Source organism: Sorex araneus, chromosome 3 (assembly GCF_027595985.1).
Source record: "Sorex araneus isolate mSorAra2 chromosome 3, mSorAra2.pri, whole genome shotgun sequence".
NCBI classification, from domain to species: Eukaryota; Metazoa; Chordata; class Mammalia; order Eulipotyphla; family Soricidae; genus Sorex; species Sorex araneus.
Window position 1 is genome coordinate 175,746,328 of NC_073304.1, and position 21,903 is coordinate 175,768,230.

Consider the following 21,903-nt stretch of genomic DNA (forward strand, 5'->3'; position numbering starts at 1 on the left):
CGAGTGAAGGCAGGCATCTGGGATGGTCCGCTGCCCTCACCAGCCTTTCTCACACTGCTCGGCGGGAAGCACTGGGGGAAGAGTCCCAAGTACATCTGGGAGAGCACTGGGGGCAGAGTCGCGAGCCCATAGTGCATCTGGGAGCACTGGGGGCAGAGTCTCAAGTTCATAGTGCATCTGGGAGAGCACTGGGGGCAGAGTCACAAGTCCATAGTGTGTCTGGGAGCACTGGGAGCAGAGTCGTGAGTCCATAGTGCATCTGGGAGCACTGAAGGCAGAGTCCCGAGTGTATAGCACAGACGGGGACCAGGAGCTGGGAGTGTTCACGGCTGGTGCCCAAGGGTGCTGGTTCGACGGCAGCTCCTGGAGCTCAGGTTCCGTCCCCGCAGCTGTTCCTCCACCCTGTCCTTTTCCCGCGCCCTCTCTGCCCTCGCTGCCCCCGCCCCGCCCTGCCTCAGCCTTCCACCCGCTGGGTTTCTGCTCCCCCGGGGCTGTCCTTGGCCTCCAGGGCTCACCTCACCCAGGCCCACATTGCAGCCCGAACGTCTGGCTGGCAGTGGGTAAAGTTTGTAAAATTTGCAAGTTCCCCAAACCCCTTTGAAAGGTAAAAGCTTTTTGTTTTATAAGATCTGATTTACGGGCCCCCAGTGCAAGGCCGAGGTTTTATATATTATGCAAGATTTCAGACCGAGGCTGTAAAACGTACGGTTCCAGTTTCATGCACGGAATTTTTTTATGTGTAAATTTTTTAACATTTATGGGGCACGTTTTAATGAGACTCGGGTGTGACTCGGGGGACCGCTTACAGCTGTCTGACCGCAAAGCCAGCTCCAAGGGGGGACCCCTGCAGGCCTGTGGTCTGTCCCGGAGAGGTTGGAGGCTGTCGACGGCGGCAGGGACACGGAAACGCTCTCCTGGGCCCTGGCCACGGAAAGGGACGAGGCACAGAGGGTGTGGGGGGAGGCTGGGCGTGATCAGCCCCGACAGTGGCCCCCACACTCGCCTTCCCCACCCCAGCGGGACAGAGGTGCAGCAAACCCCCCTGTCTCGGCACAGAGACTGATACTGAAACAGTGACGGCAGGTGATGGGGCGCGGACGGCCGCCCCTCCCGTGCTCCCTTCTCAGCCTCCGTCCTGCTGGCTCTTTCCAGACACTTCATCTCTCCCTGGAACACCACCCCCAGGAAGTCCCCTGGGACCCCACAGGAGGGGCAGTGGGAGGGATGTCATCTGCCCCCACCCCAGCAGGTGGGAGGCCCCTCCAAGTCCCCTTTCTCAGCCACCCCCAATCTTTAATTCTCACGGCAGCCACATGAGGAAGTTATTGGGGTCTGTCCCACAGAGAAGGGAATCAGTGTGCCCCACCTCTGCACCCACCTCCTCACCTCTGCACCCCACTATCCCACCTCTACACCCCACCTCCTCACCTCTGCACCCCACTGCCCCACCTCTGCACCCACCTCCTCACCTCTGCACCCCACTACCCCACCTCTGCACCCCACCTCCTCACCTCTGCCCCCACCGCCCCACCTCTGCACCCCAGCTCCTCACCTCTGCACCCCAGCTTCTCACTTCTGCACCCCACTGCCCCACCTCTGCACCCACCTCCTCACCTCTGCACCCCACCACCCACCTCTGCACCCCACCACCCCACCTCTGCACCCACCTCCTCACCTCTGCACCCCACTACCCCACCTCTGTACCCCACCTCCTCACCTCTGCACCCCACTGCCCCACCTCTGCACCCCACTTCCCCCCTCTGCACCCCACCTCCTCACCTCTGCACCCCACCTTCTCACCTCTGCACCCCACTGCCCCATCTCTGTACCCCACCTCCTCACCTCTGTGCCCCCTCCTCGCCTTTAGGAGGGACATATTCCTGATATCCCTGTCCCTCTTGACTTGAATGAGATTCGCAGAGAGAAGCAGCTCACCAGCTGATGGGATGGGCAGTGGGTGTGAAGAAAGGATCTGTGGGCGCTGGTGGAGGCTGGTCCCTTCTTGAAAAGAACCCTAGGGGGAAGCGCATGTTGGCTAATCCCCAGTTCCCTCTCTGGACCCGGTCCACCGCTCACCCGGTCCTGCCATCATCCTGTCATCATCCTAAATCTGAGGGAGGCCTCGCTGACCTCCTGCCCACAGCAGCCAGGCCAGAAACAGGGCCTGGTCCGAGAGGGCAGGGGTGGGGGGGAAGGTGAGCCCTTGCCTGTGGGACTGGGACTGGGGCGGTGCTGGGATGGGAGGGTGGGGCTGAGGTGGGGGTGGGGCTGGGCAAGGCGGGGGGCGGGGCTGGGGCTGGGGCAGGGCAAGCTGGGGCGAGGCTGAGATGAGGTGGGGGCGGGGCTGGGCAAGGGGGCGGGGCTGGGTGGGGCGGGGCTGGGGCTGGGGCAGGGCAAGGCTGGGGCGGGGCTGAGGCGAGGTGGGGGCGGGGCTGGGCAAGGCGGAGGGCGGGGCTGAGGCGAGGTGGGGGCGGGGCTGGGCAAGGCGGAGGGCGGGGCTGGGCGAGGCAGGTGTGGGGCTGGGCGGAGACTCAGAGGGAGCCATCTGGAGAAGGGTGGAAGCTTCGGGCGGGACTTGAGGATGCACCCACCACTCAGGGCGAGGCGGAACTGTTACCATTCTGGGAGGTTTGGGATCATTTTTGCGTGACATGGGTGTAGAAAACTCATCTTCCTAGGCCGTGGTTTTTCCCCGGCAAGAGCAGACACTCAGAGCCGGCTGGGCAGCGGTCGGCCTGCTGAGACCCACGGCGGGAGAGCGGACGGGCAGCCGTCCCGAGTGGCCGGACAAAGCCAGCGGAGGGGCGGCCTCCAGAGCTGCAGGAGGTTCGGGAACCGAGTGTGTTTGCTCCCCGGGGCTCTGCCAAGACCCTCCCTCAGCCCCCCCTCGAGGCTTGAGTCCAAGGTGGTGACTGTCACATCTAACAAACGAGGGTGCTGGGGCCCAGGCTGGCGGCACTCGTGTCCCGTGTGCCCGGGTGTGCCCTGGACACCTCAGGGGCCCTGGGCCCCACTCCCAGCCTCTGCCCGTGTTTCCTACAGCTCGTCTGCTTTTCTGAACGGCACCTGAATGCCATCGACACTGACTCCATTAACCCATTACACAGAGTCAGCGCTCTGCTGGGTAGGGCTCAGGGTCAGCCTCCGAGCACCAAGCCCCAGACCTGATCGAGTCACAAGGGGTCGGAAACATGGTTTGCTCCACAGCAGAGCCTGGCCCCAGGGGTCCAGTTTTGACTTTCCTTTCCCCTGTCCTGTCTGCGCTTCCCGATCCTTTTCTGCAATTAGCCGCTTCTGAACAGACACGCACTTCCCCGTATGTGCGTGCATGTGTGCGCGTCACCTCACGGGAAGGTTTAAAAATAAATGAGTAGATAAAATATTGATTAAAAATGATTGCAGCGTTTCGCTGCATAATCATTGCAGATTGCATGACCGTTTTCTCTTTTTGTGACAAAAGGGGGGGATGTGGTCATTATGTGGAGCTTTTGCTTTTAGAAAAACTCTTGCCAATATGACCTAAGAACAGGGCGTGAGGATAATGTGGTGGTAGTCTGATAAAGGAAAGCTGGAGAAAGAAGAAAGGGAAGGAGCAAGAGAAGAAGGAAAGGCCAGAGAGAAGATTCAGGGAGGGGCAGGGGTTAAGGCGTTTGCCTTGCAGGCAGCGGACCTCACCTCTCAGGAGTGAGCACGGAGCCCTGTCGCTTTGCTGGCCCGGCCTCCCTTCACCAGGGAGAGGGAATAGGGAGGAGGAGCAGGAGGGGTTGGAGGGAAGGGTTTTGTGAGGTTTGTTTGTTTTTTTTTTGCCTTTTGGGTCACACCCAGCGATGCTCAGGGGTTACTCCTGGCTTTGCATTCACTCCTGGCGGTGCTTGGGGGGCCATATGGGATGCCGGGGGTCTAACCTAGGTTGGCCGTATGCAAGGCAAATGCCCTACCCTACTCACTGTACTATTGCTCAGGTGAAGGAGGTTATTTTGTATATATGTGTGCATATATGATAAACTTATATGCTCTCATGTGTGCACACATCCATGCACACGTATATACATGCATACACACGCCCCCCCTTTTCACAAACTCAGGAAACTAAGGTTTCCTCTTGGATGATGTTTATCTGCTGTGACCACAGTCTCAGCAGTTCTGATCCCCTGTTGCCTTGGTCACGACCATGAGGACAACAGCCCTTCTTAACCAGCAGTCAGCAACTCTATGTGCATATGTGTCTGTGCATGCACTCGTGTGTGCATGTGTGTGTTTATGTGCACTTTGTGTTCGAATGTATGTACACGCACTTGCGTGTGCATGCATGCGTGTGCACACGTGTGTCCATTTGTGTTTGCACATGTCTGTGTGTGCATGCATATGTATGTACGTGTTTGCGTGCACTTTGTGTATGCGTGCATGTGCGTGTGCGTGCGCATGCGTGTGTGGGTGCATGCATTTGCGGGCGCGCACATCTGTGCCATTTTATCATGGGCTTATGTAAACTCTGCAGTCGTTGAGCTACAGACAGTCTGGTCCCTCTCTCTGGCAACCTTCATCTCTATCATTCTGTTATTGAAACTTCCATAACTGGCACCAGGTCCATCACCCTTTGACTCTGGTTCTTTGTTCTCGTGGTGATTCCCTTGAATTCCATCCCGACCACCGAGTGTTACCCAGCGTTCATTCTTTTTGTGGCTGAATACTAGCCCAGGATATGGATGTGCCACCATTCCTTACTCACCGTGCAGGGTAGCTGGGCTATTTGTTTTCCGTCTGGGCTGCTGGAAGCAACATTACATTCCACGTTTACACGAGGGGTCTCACACACACCTACAGCTCTTGATGCTCAAGTCCCCTGCCTGATGGACCACCCTCTGGCTCTGAAAGGCACCACAGCCTTTGCACCATGGCCAGTGGCGGGGGGAACTCGGGACCCACTCCCTCCAGCTCTGAGGCTAACCGCGGTGCTTCCGCGTTTCTGTCGCCTTCATGGTTAATGGCACGAAGCATCTTTCCCTGATCTCATTTGCCATCTGCGCTCCTTCCTCAGCCTCTGTCTGGTGCATCTTTGGCCCTTGTTCTTACGGGATCACCTGTCATTTTACCGAGGGGTTTGGAGAATTCTTTATATGTTCTGTCTGGGGGTCCTTTGTCCGCTCTGGGGATGGCAGGTGTCTCCTCCCAGCCCAGGATGTGACTTTCCCTTCTTGCTAGGGTGAGCAAACATACTCCCTCTCCTGGCCAGGGTCCTGTCTAAGTCCTTCTTGCCCAACGCTTGGTCCTGATTATTTTCTCCAGTTTTTCCTACAAGTTTTATGTCATCACCTGGGGTCTTTGACTGATTTGCGTTCATGGTCGCAAAGGATGAGGGACTTCCGTCAAGGCTTAGTTCTTGGCTGATGGATGCCCGGTTGCTGCCGAGAAACCTGCGTGGATAAGCAATGTGGCAACGTTTGTCACCAGCCATGAGGATGGCTGCATTGTCTTCCCATCCACTCCAGGGGACGCAGCCTGAGGAAATACAGCAAGAAACAGGAATAGGAGTGACGTGCTGGGAAAATAGTCGCTCCAACCTTTCTTTATAGAAAAGTAAAGCACTGTAGCACTGTCATCCCACTGTACATCCGTTTGCTCGAGCAGGCATCAGTAGCGTCTCCATTGTGAAGCTTCTTGTTACGGTTTTTGGCATATCGAATACACCCTGGGTAGCTTGCCAGGCTCTGCCGTGCAGGTGGGATACTCTCGGTAGCTTGCCGGGCTCTTCAAGAGGGACGGAGGAATCAAACCCAGGTTGGCTGCGTGCAAGGCAAACACCCTACCCACTGTGCTCAGACACTAAATGCGAGGGTCAACCCCAGATAGTCCAAGAGGTTAAGACACTTGCCTTGCTTGCACAGAGCCGGCCTGAGTGCGATTCCCAGCACCCCATAGGGTCCCTCGAACCTTGCCAGGAGTGATCCTCGAGCCAGGAGCAAACCTGAGCACCTCCCCTCCTTCCGTCCCCCTCAAAATTAGATTAGCTCAATAACGTTCGCTTTTCCAACAAGTATTTATCCATGTGTGTTGGTGCCAGGCAAAGTAGATACCCTCTGCCTTATAGAACCTCCTAGTCTGGGAGAAGAGAGGAAACAAATTCACCACGGAGGGGTAGGAAATACATTCAGGACCCCGAGGGGAGAAACAGGAAGCAAGATTGCACAAAAGTGATTGAAACTACCTTTAATACAGAGACCTTGGGAAAGAGACCCCCGGGGTCATCGTTCTTTCTCAGGGTGTTGGGACAGAGGGCTCTCTTTCCCTGTGTCCCAGGGTGCTTTCCGACCGTGGAAAGGAGGTGAACACCCAGGCCCCCTGGCCGGGGAGAGGGCCAGTACTTCTGGTCCCCGTAGAGGGCAGGGACTGTGCCCAGGTGGCGGCTGGTGTCCCTGCCTGTGGGCACACGCGGGAACCCTGGTCTCCTTGCACCCGCTGCGGTCGCATGGATTCACACATGCGCCGTCCCTCCCGGGACTACCCCACTTGGCGGGCGAGGGGGCAGCAGTGACCACAACGGGGCAGAGGTCCCAGTGTCCCAGGGCCAGGGCCAGGGGGGGTCCCGGGAGGCCGTGGGACCCCGCTCAGAGCAGCTCACCTGCCCCCCGCCCCCCACCGCCCGCAGATGGTGAAGGCGATCCAGGTGCTGCGGATCCACCTGCTGGAGCTGGAGAAGGTCAACGAGCTCTGCAAGGACTTCTGCAACCGCTACATCACCTGCCTCAAAACCAAAATGCACAGCGACAACCTGCTCAGGAACGACCTCGGGGGGCCCTACTCCCCCAACCAGCCCTCCATGAACCTTCACTCGCAGGTAACGCCGGCACGGGCCCGCCGACCCGCTCCTCGCAGCCCCCACAGAGTGACCCCACCGAGCAAGGCAGAGCGGGACCCTCCCCAAGGCCTCCCTCACCCCCAGAACTGAGCGCCCCGCGGTGGAGCCCCTTCTCCAGAGATCCCCCCTCTGCTCCAGGAAGGGGCACAGCACAGAAGTACTGCACAGAAGCCCCCGCTGCCCGCACCTGGCCCACCTGCCCAGGGCCCCTGGAGTGAGACACTTCAGGAGCTTCCTGCCTGCCCACCCTCCCCCTGCAGTCCCCCAGCTTCTCCATCCAGACAGGCGTGTGCAGGGCCCCTCGGCGGGTGCGAGAGAGACAGCCCGTGTCAGGGACCTTCAGGTTTCGGGGGTGGGGGAAGTAGCGTGTGCCAGCCACCAGCCACGTCATTTCTCTCCCTCTAACGTTTCAGGCGCAGCGTCCCCAGGCTGGGTCTCCCGGTGGTAGAGCTGGCGGGAGCTGGGCCACCCAAAGGCCAGCCCCGTCTCTGGCCCACAGTGGCACATCAGGCCCGGCCGGTGGCTTCTCAGGGGACGCCATTGTGCATGCGTGGACCACGCGGCCAAGTTGATTTCCTCTTGCTGTGGCTTAAAACCACTTTATTACACCTCAGGAAAAAAAAATCCAAAACAGCCGCCTGGCGTCTGCCTGCTAATATTCTCTTGAAATAGACTCATTCCTTCAGAGCCTTATTGTACTTTCCCTTATGATCAAAATTAGCAAGAAACTTGCATAAAAGAGGACAATAATTGCTCAACGAGCATCTCGTTTGTAATTTATTAGTTTCTATTATTGTGGGTTGCCATGGCGACGCCGCGCAGCCCCGGCGATGGGAGAGATCCGAGATAGGAGCTGGGGAGGCTGCGAGGCCGCACCAAATGGAGATGCACATTTTTATCAGTAATTTTCATGAAAATAATAAGTGAGGAGTTAATGAGATGGAAAGCCATCCTGTGGCTATTGTGACTTTTTTTTAAGTGTTGATCTAATTAGAATGCATCGGTCAGGAAAAGTAATGAGGATTTAGTGCCTCCCCGCGTGCGGGGATCATATCAGAAAATTAGCACGAGTCTTTGGAAGTAATCAGGTCCTCGGAGAGGCCCCGGAGTCCCCCTCCTGGGCCCCTCGCTGCCTCCAGCGCTGCGTTAGGGGGATGCCCCCATGATGGAGAGGAAAGGCGGGCTGGGGGCTTAGAGCCCCAGCTCCCCCCCCCCACTCCTGGCAGGGCCCCTGGTGGAGAACGGGGACGGGGGTTGGGAGAGCTGGTCACAGGAGGTCACCGCAAGCACAGGTGACCACACCAGCCCCTGGCCCTGGACGGACTTTGATTCCTGTCACCGGAAGCCCCAGCTCTGCCCTGCGCAGAGGAGCCCAGACAGTAGGGGGAAACAGAGGCAGCAGGCAGGAGGGAACGACATCGGGCTCAGCTTCCTGGTGGCTCTAGATTGTCCCCTTGCTCCCGCCACTGTCACCACATGCTCCCCGAGGCTTCCCAGGCACCTGCGCAGGGACTGCCATTGCTCCTGAAGCTGCTCTGTCCCCGGCTCTCTGCTCTGCCTGTCCACACACACACACATAGATGTACTCCCTCCATGTGTGCACATGCAGTCACGAATGTGCACAATGGCACACATGTGCGATACACATGCAAATGCACATAGATGGACACATGTGTATATACATGGTCACACATGTGTGCAATGGTGTACACCCATACACAAATGAGCACTCATATATATAGTCTCACACCTGAACACATGCACATTTACATACCCACACCTACATGTGTGCACACACAGTCACACATGTGCTCAATGGCACAAGACAAGTATACACACCCCCATGCACACACAGAGCTGTGTGTGTGCATACATGGTTCACACATGTACACAATGGTGTGCACGCATACACATATACAAACATATATGTTTCCACATAAGTATGCACACATACACAGCCACATGTGCACACATGGTCACACGTGTGCACAATGACATACACACATGCACACCGCCTCCTGCCCTGCTGTGTCTCCCCACAGCTCTGCTGGGTCAGCGTCCTCCTCAGGCACTGGTTTCCTGAGACCTGGGCCCTTTCCTGCACCCCAGCCGTGCCCGTCAGCGCCTCCTCCTGGGCCTCCAGGGCAATGCCCGACCCCTGGGGCTTGGTCAGCCCCCGCCCCACTGCCACCTGGGGCGCAGGCACAGTGGGTCCCAGTGTGCTTCTGGCCCAGGCTGGTCCTCACTGTCACTGGGACCCGCGTGGTGGGTTCACTATGGCTGTGTGTAAGGATGTGTGGAGAGAGATGGAGAGTGATGATGTCAGTCACATCCAAGGGGTCGGGGGAGGGAGCATGGCGCAGACCTGGGGGCGGGGGGGGAAGTGGAGCTGAGGACAGACAGACACAGACAGATGGACGGACAGGCAGAGGCAAGAGGAAGCGTCCCCCTCAGCTGGGGAGCTGGAATGGGCTGCCCCCCAGGCGGGTAGCGGGGGATGGGGGCACACACTGAGCGCTGACCTGGCCTGGGAACGGGTCTCCTCTTCCCCGTGGTCCCCACGCAGCTGTGGCCTGCACACCATGGGCCCTGCCTTTTCTGGGCCGCATTTTCTCTCTCCGCGGGGGAGCAGGTGCACCCTTAGAAGGCCAGCATCCACCCACTGGAGAAGACACCCAGGTTTCCTTGTCCCAGTGGGGGTTTTGTTGCTGTTGTTGCTGTAGGGCCACACCCAGAAGTGCTCAGAACTTACTCCTGGCTTTGTGTTCAGGGGTCTCTCCTGGGGGGCTCGGGAGATCCTATGCGGTGCCTGGGATTGAGTCTAAGTCTGCCGCGTGTAAGGTCGCCTTACTCCTGGCCTGCCTCGGGAACTCTGAGCGTGCTTTCCCCACCCTGCTAGGAGCCCCCAGCCCGACAGCCCCAGCCAGGCCTCCTGGGGCCCCTCCGAGCTCAGCCGCCAGGCCCAGGGCGGCCCTTGCTGTAGGCACTGAGCTGGGCTGGGGAGAGGCCGAGTGAGCCGCCCACAGGCGCCCCCAGGCCCAGCAGGCCCAGCCCGAGGCCCAGCCATTTTACATCTGTGAGTGACAGGGCAAGGCTGAGGGCCGGGGACACTGGCGGGCAGGCCAGTGGGCAGGCAGAGCCCAGGGGCCTCCTCTCCTTTGCTCCAAAGGCAGCAGCCGAGAAAGGGAAGACAGACCCCCACCCGGGCGCCCATGCACCCTGAGCTGCTCTGTGTTCGCCTCCTCTCACTCACCTCCCAAGCGGGCTGCAGGGAGCACGCCATTGCTCCACACTCCCCAGGGGAGGAGCATGCAGAGGGTGAGGTGGCGGCCCCAAGTGGTGGTCCTGCTCCTTTCAGTGGGGGCCTCCCTCCTGTCTTGGCCCAGAGCACCCTGGGGCCCCGTGTGGGCGGGGCAGAGCCTGCAGCAGGGCAGGAGCTGGGGCACTCCTGGGCGGGGCAGGAGCACAGATGTGCTGGGCTCTAGGGGCTGGATTAGCTACAGGTGGAAAGGGGGGCAGTAGGGGGCAAATTCGTGCTCAGGATTCGCCCCTGACCCATCTCTCTGGGTTGACCAAGTGATGGCGGGGGCCATCCCCAGCCTTTGGGGGGCCATGGGCTGGCTCCCATTTTGCCGCAGCTAGGATGCAGCCGGCCCCGCCCTATCCCTTTGCCACCTCGGGGTGGCGTGCCGCGGACGGCCTCTGTGCACCGCGTGCCAGAGAAAGTCTGGGGCAACTCGGAGAATCTGGAATTTCCCCCCAAATGTGAGGGAAGCCACCCCCTGTGTTTGGGGTGAGTGGCACACAGCGACGGGTCCCTACTGGTGTGGAGAGCAGGGGCCCGGTCTCTGTCCCCCTGCACCCCCACAGTAGCTAGGAAGGCCGAACCCCCTGCAGACCCCGACTTGGGCCCCTTCTGAGGGCCCCTCTCTGTGTCTCGCTGGGAGTTTTCATGTGCTCACGGCCCTCAGTGACCCCTTGGTGGGGTGCAGGGATTCGGGGTCCCTGGGGAAGGAGACCTGAGTCACAGCCTGCTGGGGCCAGGCCAGGCGGGCACTCAGGGCTGGGCGCTCGGCTCTGGCCTTGCCCTGCTCCGGACAGAGCTGCACCCCCGGGTCACGGTCCACAGCCATGCCGGGGGCAGCCTGGAGGGGGTTCAGGCCGAGGGAGTGAGGCGCTGGATTCAATGGTGGCAGCGGCCGGCCCCCCAGCTGGGGACACAGTGAATCTGGGCCCCCTAGAATCCTGCCTCTCATCGCTGCAACCAGGGACACCCCTGGAGTGTGGCGCCCCCTCCCCCTTCCCGAGCCTGGGAGCTCCTCAACCCTGCTCGGCTCCGTTTCCCAGCCTGCCGAGAGCACACAGCCCCAGGTGCAGGGAGTGGGGGGCCGGGCGGGCCCCTTCGCCCCCTGGGCCCTGTCCTCTGCGCGCGTTCACGCTTTCTCCCTGACCTCACTCCCAACCCTTCCAGAGCCCCGGGCCGGGCCCACGCCGCTTCTCTGAGGCCTGGGCTGAACCCTGTCCTGGCCCCCCACATCCATGCCAGGGCCCCCTCAAGGTGGCGAGGTTCCTTAACCCCTGCAGAGCCCTCCACGGCCCTCGGGACCACAACCCGCCCCCCCCGCAGCTGCTACATAAAGTGGGGGCTGGCAGGGGTGGGGGTGGGGAGGCGCCAAGCCGGGCAAGCTGGGCCCGCGGCAGGGGCTGCCAGGTGGGCACCGGGTCACTGTCATCAGTGTTTCCGACCATGAGGCCGGCGCTGAGGGCCGCAGACCCAGCCCTGGGGGCGCAGCTGGTGGGCAGGCCGGTGGGAGCAGAAACCCACCTTGGAGAAAGGAGCGTGAAGCCAGCCTGGACAGGCAGGTGTGGCCAGGTCTCAGAATCACCCAGAATGTTCTGGAATGCCCCAGCGAGATAGGGGAAGGGGTTCCTCTGAAGGTGGACCCAGACGGTGCACTCACTCCTGCTTCAGTTTGCCCCCCACCCCCGCCATGGCTGGCCCAGTGGATGGCGGGTGGGTGTCAGGTCTGACCACTCGCTCCGGAGGTAGAACTGGCCCAGTAGACGGCGGATGGGTGTTGCGTCAGGCGTGCTGGGGGGAGAGCAGGATGGGAGGAGGGCAGAGGCACCGTTGGGGCCCTCGCCTGATCAGCCTCCCTCCGCCAGGACCTCCTGCAAAGCTCCCCCAACTCCATGTCCGGGGTGTCCGCTAACCCCCCTGGGATTGTGGTGGCGGCGTCCACGCTCCAGCCAGGCAACATCGCCATGACAACCGTCAACTCCCAAGTGGTGTCAGGTCAGTGCTGGGAGGGGGTACCTTTGGGGTGGAGGCAGGACCTGGCAGCAAACGGTCTAGGAAGCCAGAAGGGGCGCAGGCCACCAGCTGTTTCTTGGCGGAAGCTTCTAGATGGTGTGCACCAAGACCCGGTAGGGAAGGTTTGGGACAGTTCGAAGTTTCCTGTGCCCTGTGGGGACTGAGTGACGTCATGGTCCCTTCCCCCAACCGTCTCCCCTGGGGGCCCTGCTGTGGGCCGCCCCCCACCCCATCTCCCCAGCAGAGGGTTTGCCCTTGAGCACCAGGAGAATCGGCCCCCACTTGCCTTCACTCTCCCCACCCCCTTACGGGGCTGTCTCCTCAGGTGGAGCCTTATACCAGCCGGTCACCATGGTGACCTCCCAAGGCCAGGTGGTCACGCAGGCCATCCCGCAGGGCGCCCTCCAGATCCAGAACACACAGGTGAGTGGGCAGGCATGTGCCCTCGGGCCCCCAGCCAGTGCTCCCCACTCCCGGACCCCGCCCCAGGGCAGCTGAGGCCAGGGCCGAGCTGGGAGCTGTTTCTCAGACAAGGTGCCTCATCCCTGGCCCCAGGTTCGGATTCGTGATGGGGTGGTGACCAGCACTCCCCGCCTGCAGGGTCCCATCCCCAGAAGCGCCGGTGACCCCATGATCTGCCTCTGCAGTGCTCCTGCTCCTCTCTCGGCCCCCTCCCTCTGGCCACTCCCTCGGGGCTGGAGTGGGGAGAGCCCCCCAAGTGCCCTGGGAAGGGAAGGGGGCTGGCAGCCAGCCTGCGTCTCTATGGCAACGGGTCCCTCGCTGCGCCCGCCTGCTGATGCTGGTTTTGTTCTGCCCGAAGGTTAACCTTGACCTTACCTCCCTCCTGGACAACGAGGACAAGAAGTCCAAGAACAAGCGCGGCGTCCTGCCCAAGCATGCCACCAACATCATGCGCTCCTGGCTCTTCCAGCATCTCATGGTGAGTGCGTGGTGTCCGGGCTCCGAGGGCCACGCAGGGTAAGAGGCCCTGGACGCCGGCCTCACTGTTCTTCCAGAGCTGTCTCCTCGGAGAGCCTCAGGTGGGGGTTAAGGGAGGCACGGGGGCGGGGGGGGGCGTGCAGCTGCAGTGGCCATCCTGCAGAGCCAGGCATCTGTGGCCGTCACTGTGTTCCCCAAATCGTGTGGGAGCCACAGGCCAGTGGCCCTCATGGGGCAGAGGCCCCCTGCAGGCAGCACAGCCACACGGGCCTTCCTGCGAGGGAACATTGTTCCCAGCCCGGCCCTTACAGCTGGGAAGCAGAAGAACAATCGGTACCTGCCTCCACAGCCACTGGACGCCCAGTGCACAGAGGACGAGTGAACCAGAGGCCTGCTGAGAGCAGGGACACCCAGACACCAGACACCGGCTAGACTCCCAGGCTCACAGACTCACAGTCAGACGCATAGCCAGATCCACACCCAGACTCCCAGGCTCATAGTCAGACCCATAGACAGACTCCCAGTCAGACTCACACCCAGACTCACAGTCAGAGGCACAGTCAGACCTACACCCACACCCCCGGACTCCAGTCAGACTCATAGTCAGACTCCCAGTCAGACTCACACTCAGACTCACAGACTCACAGTCAGACTCACACCCAGGCTCACAGTAAGATTCACAGTCAGACTCACACCCAGACTCTCAGGCTCACAGCCAGACTCATATCCAGACTCACAGACTCAGACCCAGACTCACTGTAGGTCACAGCGGACTCACACTCACAGTCAGATTCGCAGACTTACAGTCAAACACACCTAGACTCACAGACACAGCCAGACAGACTGTAAGCCAAACTTACAGCCAGACCTAGATTTACAGCCAGACTCACACCCAGACTAACAGACTCACAGTTAGACTCATAGTCAGACCTACACCCAGACTCCCAGGCTCCCAGACTCACAGTCAGACTCACACCCATTCCTACAGACTCACAATCAGACTCGGAGACTCACAGCCAGAGTCACACCCAGACCTACACCCAGACTCATAGACCCACAGTTAGACTCAGACCCAGGCTCACACCCCTCCTTCCTCACCAGCCTTCCCAACCTGTGACACCATGGTTATCACTCTCCTGAGCTTCAGTGGCTGCATTCATAAAGGCTTCCAGTGTGTATTCAGCTGTAGCCCCACAGGCCTGTGTGTGTATGTGTGTGTGCACATGTGTGTGTGTGTGTGTGTGTGCAGTCAGACTCACAGATGCACAGTCAGACGCACAGTCAGACCCACACCTGACTCCCAGACTCACAGAGCATCTCCAGACAACCTTCATGGAATGCCAGAAAGACTCTGAATGACCCAGCAGCACTCAAGGACAGAGCCACAAGTCAGGGCTGACAACTCTCTCTGGGCTGAGTGTGTGTGAGCTGGGTAGTGTGTGCGTGTGTGTATGGTGGAGTGAGTGTGTGTGTGTATGAGTGAGAGAGAGAGAGAGAGTCAGGGGAGAAGAGAGAGAAAGAGAGAGTGAGTGAGTCAGGGGAGGAGAGAGAGAGAGAGAGAGAGAGTGTCAGGGGAGGGCGTAACAGCTGTGAACACAGGCGGCTGGAGGCAGTGGGATACATACACCTGGAGTGGCTGGCAAGACATACACACGTGCACACGCGCACACACGCACATGGGCCTGCCAAGTGAGGTTGGAGAACCAGGGGTGACGGGGCACAACCCCTCCGGAGAGCACTCGAGGAAGCAGATGCTTCTGATCACGAGTCAGTCCCGGGCCCCACCAGCCCTGAATGACGAATGGCGTCCAGCTCTGTCGCTGAGGTGCCGCTCAGACCAGGGTGCAGGGGCCGAGCAGGGGAAGCGGGTGGCGGGCATGGGCAGGAGCTGACCCAGGGAGGGGTCGGCAGCCGGGGTGCCTGGGGAGAGCAGGCCAAGAGGGCAGAGGGGTGGGGCCCCAGGGGCACCTGAGAGAGTGCGGGACCCTGGCGTGCTGCTCTGCTGGTTTCCAGTCCTAGGCAGGGGGCCAGGGTGGCCCGTGGCCGGTTCTCTGTGTGTGGCCGGGACCTAACTCAGTAGCTCCCCAAGCAGAGTCGGGTCTCCCATCCTTCCGCTCACCTTGGCGACTTCCCTTTCGCACTGGGATGTCACGCTCACAGTCGCCGGCTACCTCCTGCCACAGGGGCAGCACGTGTGACCGGAGCAGCTGCCGCTTCCTCGCAGCAGTTCCCGCTCCCGAACCTTCTCCCGGTCACCAGCGCCCGGGGCAGTGCGGACAGTGGTCTGTGTGGAGCCGTGCCGGCCAGCCCGCTCTCCCCCGCCATGGACAGGGCGCCGTGTCGATGCCCCCGTTCCTTTCCTTCTGCCTCTCCCCTCCCGCTCTGCTCCCCGTGCAGAAGCCAGGGGTCCCGAAGGCGTGAGGGCTAGGACTCACCGTTTAATTTTCTGAGAATCCCCCTGCCATGAAAGCCAGGCTTTGGACCGCACGACCCAGCAGTTTACGGAGGACCTGCCGAGTTGGGCCTCAGCACCCCGAGTCCCAGAGTCCTCCGTCCGCCCGGAAAAGGCGGCTGCCGGCCGCGTGCTCTGGGTGTCTCCCTCGGTGGAGACCCGGAAGCTTCTCTCGCCCGGCTCTGTGCGTCCCAACAACTCCACCTGCTCCAGGGAACCTGCCCTCCTCCCGTGTGGCTGGACAATCATTTGTTGTGTGGACAGGACACGTTTGGGGGCCTGGGGGAATCACCCCCAGTGGTGCTCGGGGAGCCATCACTGCCGGGGAAGGGGCCCGAGCCCAGACCCCAGCTGGTTTACCTGTTTCTCGCACCACTCACATGTGACTGTGTTCCCTGGTGGTCAGGCCGGCCCTGACTGGAAGCCCCTGGTCTGGCTCCTTGCTGCCCAGGAGCCTCTGTGCTGGGGTGCCCGCCCCCGGGGCCGAGGGGCAGCTGCAGCCCAGACTGTGAACATCCCTTGCACGTGTCCCCCAGGGTCCTGTGGGCCTTTGTCCACTTACGTGGTCACTCACAAGGAAAGCCCGGCATGTGGAAAGGGGCCCGGCCCCCAGGGCCTGTGCTGTCCCTGTGCCCGCCCACACATGGTCCTCATGCCCTGCAGCGGCCCGTCTGGGAGTGGGGCTGTGGCGTCCCACGCTGTTAGGGGGCTGCTCTCAGCCCAGAGCCACCGCTGAAGGGGCAGGGGCGTCCGGGGCAGCCACTGGACTGGTTGGAGCGGGCCAGGGCCAGGATGGGGCCACTGAGGGGCACGACCCTCCCCGTGCTGCTGAGTTTGCCTGTGGCACTCATGGCTGTCACCTCGCCGGGCTCGTGTATGAATCCAGTGCCCGTGGCAGGGGCGCTGAGATGCTGGCCACCCTGTCCATCTGGCAGGGGGTGGCCCAGCCCGGTCACCGGGACAAGGACAGCCCGGGCTATGGCTCACACTGGCAGCAGAGCCTCAGGCGACGCCACGCCACGGTTGCTGCGGCCTTGAAGGGACACTGAGGTGTCCGTCCCCGGGACCTGCACTCAGGGATCACTCCGGGGGCTCGGGACCATGGGGGGCGCCGGGGCCCCAGACCCAGGCTCTGCGCCCACCCTGGGGCCTTTGGGCGGCTCGAGGGCTTTGCACTGAGACCCTCAGTAGGACTCGGACCCCCTGGACGCCCGAACTAGCCTGGCTTTGGGGGTTCCTGCCCCTGGCCCGGTGAGCCAGAATGTGGCCCCACACAGGTTTGCCCGCGGTTCGCCCACGGGGGCAGACGTGGGTGTGGTCAGAGGCGGGAGCCCAGCTCACCGCCCTCACCAGCCTCCCCGCCTTCCAGCACCCCTACCCCACGGAGGATGAGAAGAGGCAGATCGCGGCCCAGACGAACCTCACCCTCCTGCAGGTGAACAACTGGTGAGTTCCCTCCGCTGGCCCAGGGCCTGGCCTCTCTGCCTGCCCACCCCGCGGCCCAGCTCTGTCTGCAGCGCCGCGGCGCCCTCTGCTGGGCAGCTGTGGTGGTACCCAACTCAGGGGGCTGCAGCAGAGAGTGCTCTGATCTACCCTGCCGTGTGTGTGTATGTGTGTGTGTGTGTGTGTGTGTGTACTTGCGCAGGTGCATGTGTGTATGTGTCTATGCACCTGTGTGCCTGTGTATGTGTTTATGTATATATGTCTTGTACCTGTGTGTGCATACGTGTGAGTTTGTGTGTCTGCGTGTGTCTGCATGTGTGTGAGTAGGTGTGTCTGTGTGTGTCTGTGTCAGCGTGTGTGAGTGTGTCTATGTGTGTGCATATGTGTCTGTGTATGTCTGTGTGTCTATGTGCTTGTGTATGTGTCTGCGTGTGTATATCTTGTGCCTGTGTGTCTGCATGTGTATGAGGATGAGTGTCTGCACGTGTCTGTGTGTACATGTGTGACATGGTCTGCATGTCTGTGTGTTTGCCTATGTATCTGTGTGTGTGTGTACCTGTGCGTGTCTGTGTGTCTGCAGAGCTGCGGTGGAAGGAGGGAGGAGGAAGGATGCAGCCGTCCCCTGCCCTGAGATCTCACTCCTCCGTCTCTGGGTCTGCCCTAGACAGGTCACCCCCAGTGCCAGTCAGGCTGGCGGGAAGTGGACCCGGGATGGGGGGTAGCCCGGGGTCCTCCGAGAGGAGACAGCAGTGAGTACCTTTGGGGTGATGCTGCCCAGCACCTGCCCGTGCTCATCCCCGGGGACTGCACGAGCTCTGCTGTGTGCTGCCTGCCAGGGGCACTCAGAGTCTGGATGCAGAGGCCTCACGCGCGCGCACACACACACACACACACACACATACACACACACACACACACACACACCCGGGGTCACGGTCATGCACAGCCACACACACAGAGTCTAAAGTCAGTCACACTTACACACACAGTCACAGTCACACACAGCCACACCCCTGCACATACAGTCCCAGTCACACACAGAGTCACACAGTCACAATCTTATACATCATCTACATTCACAAACACACACAGTCACACACACACAGTTGCAGGTGCGGGCGCTGCCCTCACCCTGCGGTGACATGACCAGGCCCCTGACCCTGGCAGGTTCATCAACGCCCGGAGACGCATCCTGCAACCCATGCTTGACGCCAGCAACCCAGACCCCGCACCCAAAGCCAAGAAGATCAAATCTCAGCACCGCCCCACGCAGAGATTCTGGCCCAACTCCATCGCGGCGGGGGTGCTGCAGCCGCAGGGGGGCGCCCCGGGCACAAACCCCGATGGTAAGAGCTGGGAGGGGTCCAGGCGCTGGGCTTGCCTTCCGGCTCAGTCACCGGGAATCCCCACTGGGTGGGCCCCGTCATAGAGCAGGAGGGAGCTGGGCCCACAGAGGCCCGGTCCTAGAGCAGAGCCCCCCACAAATACTGAGGCGGCCTCGCTCCCTCCACTCCTCCATGCCACCCGCCGTGTCCACTCTGCTCATTACGGCCGGTGGCCCTGAGCTGGTGAATGATTCCAGGAGCAGACGGCTTATGGTCCGCCCCCCCCCACCAACCTCTGCTGGTGGAGAGGCCTTGCTGGCTTCCGTGGGTGGTGAGGGGGTGTGGAGGGCGGGGCTGTCCTCACCGGGGTTCACCCCTCTGCACGGTGATGCTCAGGGAAGGGCAGCCACCAACGCTGGCATTTGGACGGGGTGGGATGGTGGCTGGTGGCTGGCCTGGGATCCCCCACCCCCACTCCCACGGTGCCTGGGCCTCAGTCTGGCTTGTGCCCCCCTGTAGGTTCCATCAACCTGGACAACCTCCAGTCCCTGTCCTCGGACAACGCCACCATCGCCATGCAGCAGGCCATGATGGCCGCCCACGACGACTCGCTGGACGGGACCGAGGAGGAGGAGGAAGACGAGATGGAAGAGGAGGAGGAGGAGGAGCTGGAAGAGGAGGCGGATGAGCTGCAGACGACGAATGTCAGTGACCTGGGCTTGGAACACAGTGACTCGCTGGAGTAGCGGACAGCCTGGACGGCGCTGACCGCCGCCTCCGCATGGGCTCCCGGCCCCGGGGGGAGGGGAAGATGCGCAGAGGGGAGCCTGCTCTGCCCGTCCATCGAGCCTCACCGAGCCCCCCGCCCCTCCCCCAGAGCTGGGGGGCCAAGGGGCAGCCGTGAGATCTGGACTCACCAAATTTCCCAGGACAGACGCCCCTGGGCCCCCGACCCCGCAGAAGGACTTGTCGGCGAGTCGCCCTGCCCACGGGGCCAGGGCTGGCTGCGGGGCGCCCTCCGCCCGTGGATACGCTGCAGAGGGAAGGGCAAGGCCGACGGGGGCCCACATTCCGCCCCCAGACGGTTCTCGGCTGCTTCGTGAGACTCAGGGCAGGAGGAAGCCCCAATGCAGAGCCAGTGGCCGGAGGAGGGGAGGGCCGGGGGTGCCCCCGGGGCAGGTGGGGCAGGGAGCACAGCACCTCCTCCCGCCTGGAGAAAACAGAGGCATGGGCTCAAATAGGTGGCCACGAAGTTCCCCCTGGGGTTGGCTTTGGGGACCACTGTCCCCTATCACTCTCCCCAGGTGGTCCCAGAACTCAGCTCGTCCCAGCAGAACCGTGGGGTGAACCTGCTTCCCCCGCCTCACCCCCACAGACCAGCGGAGGGCCGCCAGGCCAGCTTAGGTCTCCCCTCCCGGGATGCTCCTTTGCAGGCGCCCCCCAGCGGCCCCCCTCAACTCCATTCTATCCTTCCAGGAAGGCAGAAGAAAAATCGGCAAGAAGCATCCAGCCCACTGGGAAGCCGGGGGCTGGAGAAGGTGCTACATCCCTTTTCCCATCGGCATCCAGAATGCGGGGTGGGCCCGGAGACGTGGCACCCCGAGCCAAGTGGTGCCGCCCACCCTGCTCCCATCTGCACCCCGCCTTGGGCCCTGAACGGGAGGCCCCGCCCCCTGGAGGAGGCCCCGCCCCGCGCCCCGCCCCCCGGCCGTGAGAACTGGATTGCTGCGCCTGCGTGTGTGTCCCACATGCCTTCCGGGCAAGGACCACAGCTTCCTCTGTGACATGTGCGCTGGCCAGTTCCAGCCGGGGCAGCATGGAGGGGCTGCCTGCACCCTCGGGCCCCTGGGGTTCTCCCCACACACACACCTGGTTGGGGTAGTGCACAAAAGGATGATTGCTTTCTTGAGGTCTCTCAAAAATGAATGTATTTCTCCCCACCCCGCCCCCCACCCCACCCCCCAAAAAAGAGCTGATATTTAATGTTTTAATAGGGATTTTTGAGCAACAAAATATTATTTATAATCCGGGTGATCCAATCATTTTTTTACTCCCTTTTGATGCCATAGGTAGAGGCAAGTCGAGCTTTTTTGGCGTGAGACTTTTGCAACGTGCAGTGGGATAAAATACATTTCTCTTTCTGGTTCATTTTTTTTTCTCGTCAAGACGCACGCGCGCACACGCACCCCCCCCCCTTCCAGGCCCCCCTCTGGACAGGCACACCTGCACACCTCCTCCTCTCAGCCCTCCACCTGCCCGGGGTCCGCACCTCCTGATGTATCCACCAAGCCAGGACTGAATGTGGCCGAGACGTTTTCAGTAAATCTTATTAACTACCACCACCCTGGTGCGCGCTTCTCTCTGTGCTCAGCGGGCCTCGGGGCGGGGACAGAGAAAAGGGCGCGGGCTGGGGGTCGCCCGGCAAGCCCCTTCCCCGGGGAGCCCCGCGCACAGGTGGCTGCTGGCTCCACACTGCCCTCTCCTGGCCGCGGCCTGCCCAGCAGGGAGCGTCCCCTGTCTCGTCCCCACCTGGCATCTTCCAGACCCCTCCCAGGCCTCCAGGCTGTCCTGGGGTGAAAGGTCCCCGAATCTGGAGGCAGGGGCAGGTCAAGAAGGAGCTGAGGGCGGCCCCCCCAGCGAGGCGAGGGGCAGGCTTCCGGCTTCCAGCCCCCAGATGTTTGGGGGTCTGCTAGGGGTCAGGAGGCATGCTGTGCATGCAGGAGGCGAGCTCTTCATCACAGCCACCAGGACCCCCGTGTCCCCTGGGGAAGCCGAGAGGAAGGGGGGGCGTCACACATCTGGCCCCCGGAGCACGGCTCTGCGATTTCAAGCCTGTGCCATCAGAATCGTCTACAGACACTATGGGGACCCCATGTCTATCGCAGCTCCTCCCTTGGAAGCCACTGCCCAGAGCTGGGAGGTGGACAGTCCCTTAAAGCAATGTTTTTGCAAGGAACTGTTAAAAGATGTGCTTTAGGGGAGGGGGCGAGAGAGGAGAGAGAGAGAGGGAGAGAGAGCACATGGTGGGCCCAGGCTGCATCCCTGGCATTGCAGAAGCAACTGTTGAGCACTAAACTGGGAGTAGTCCTTAAGTGCAGCCAGTTGCAGTCCTCTTCCCCCCCAAAAAAAACCTGTTCATGAGCCCCAATTCCAGGGCCACAGCGGTGTGGGGTGAATTGCACGTGCCACACTGGAGCCGTCCCCAACAGTCCTGCGGGCAGGGGCGCTGCCTTTGTACCCCAAAAACCCCAGCCCCGAACCCAGTCTTCCATGTGAGGGACACTGTCCCAGGAAGGAGACTCGGCCAGGGACAGGGACCTGAGCCCTGATTCCACAGAGCACACGGGCGGCGTCCCAGTCAGCGGGCGCTGTTGGCACTGGCCTCTCTCAAACCAAGCAGAACGCACCTCAGCCCTGAGAGCCAGCTTCCCTTCACCCACTCTGGGGACTTGTCCCCAGGCGACTACATCTGGGGGTGCAGCTCTGTCCCCTGACGTGGGCTGCAGCATCCGCTGTCAATCGTGGGGGGTGGGTGTGGCTGAGTCTGGGCTGGCTGATGATACACTCATCCTCC

General features: G+C 61.4%; 1 protein-coding gene across 10 annotated transcripts in view; it reads left to right on the top strand.

Annotated features, from left to right (window-relative positions):
* Positions 1 to 20,668, top strand: part of PKNOX2 (PBX/knotted 1 homeobox 2) — a 179,195-nt gene extending 158,527 nt beyond the window's left edge. For all 10 annotated transcript variants that reach the window (XM_055134024.1, XM_055134027.1, XM_055134026.1 and 7 more), the window contains 7 exons: positions 6,647 to 6,835; positions 12,023 to 12,152; positions 12,496 to 12,593; positions 12,991 to 13,110; positions 16,931 to 17,007; positions 18,172 to 18,350; positions 18,849 to 20,668. In XM_055134024.1, the coding sequence (XP_054989999.1) occupies positions 6,647 to 6,835; positions 12,023 to 12,152; positions 12,496 to 12,593; positions 12,991 to 13,110; positions 16,931 to 17,007; positions 18,172 to 18,350; positions 18,849 to 19,075 (1,020 nt within the window). In that variant the 3' untranslated portion in view covers positions 19,076 to 20,668. The remainder of the gene's footprint in view (positions 1 to 6,646; positions 6,836 to 12,022; positions 12,153 to 12,495; positions 12,594 to 12,990; positions 13,111 to 16,930; positions 17,008 to 18,171; positions 18,351 to 18,848) is intronic.
* Positions 20,669 to 21,903: the final 1,235 nt, after the last annotated feature.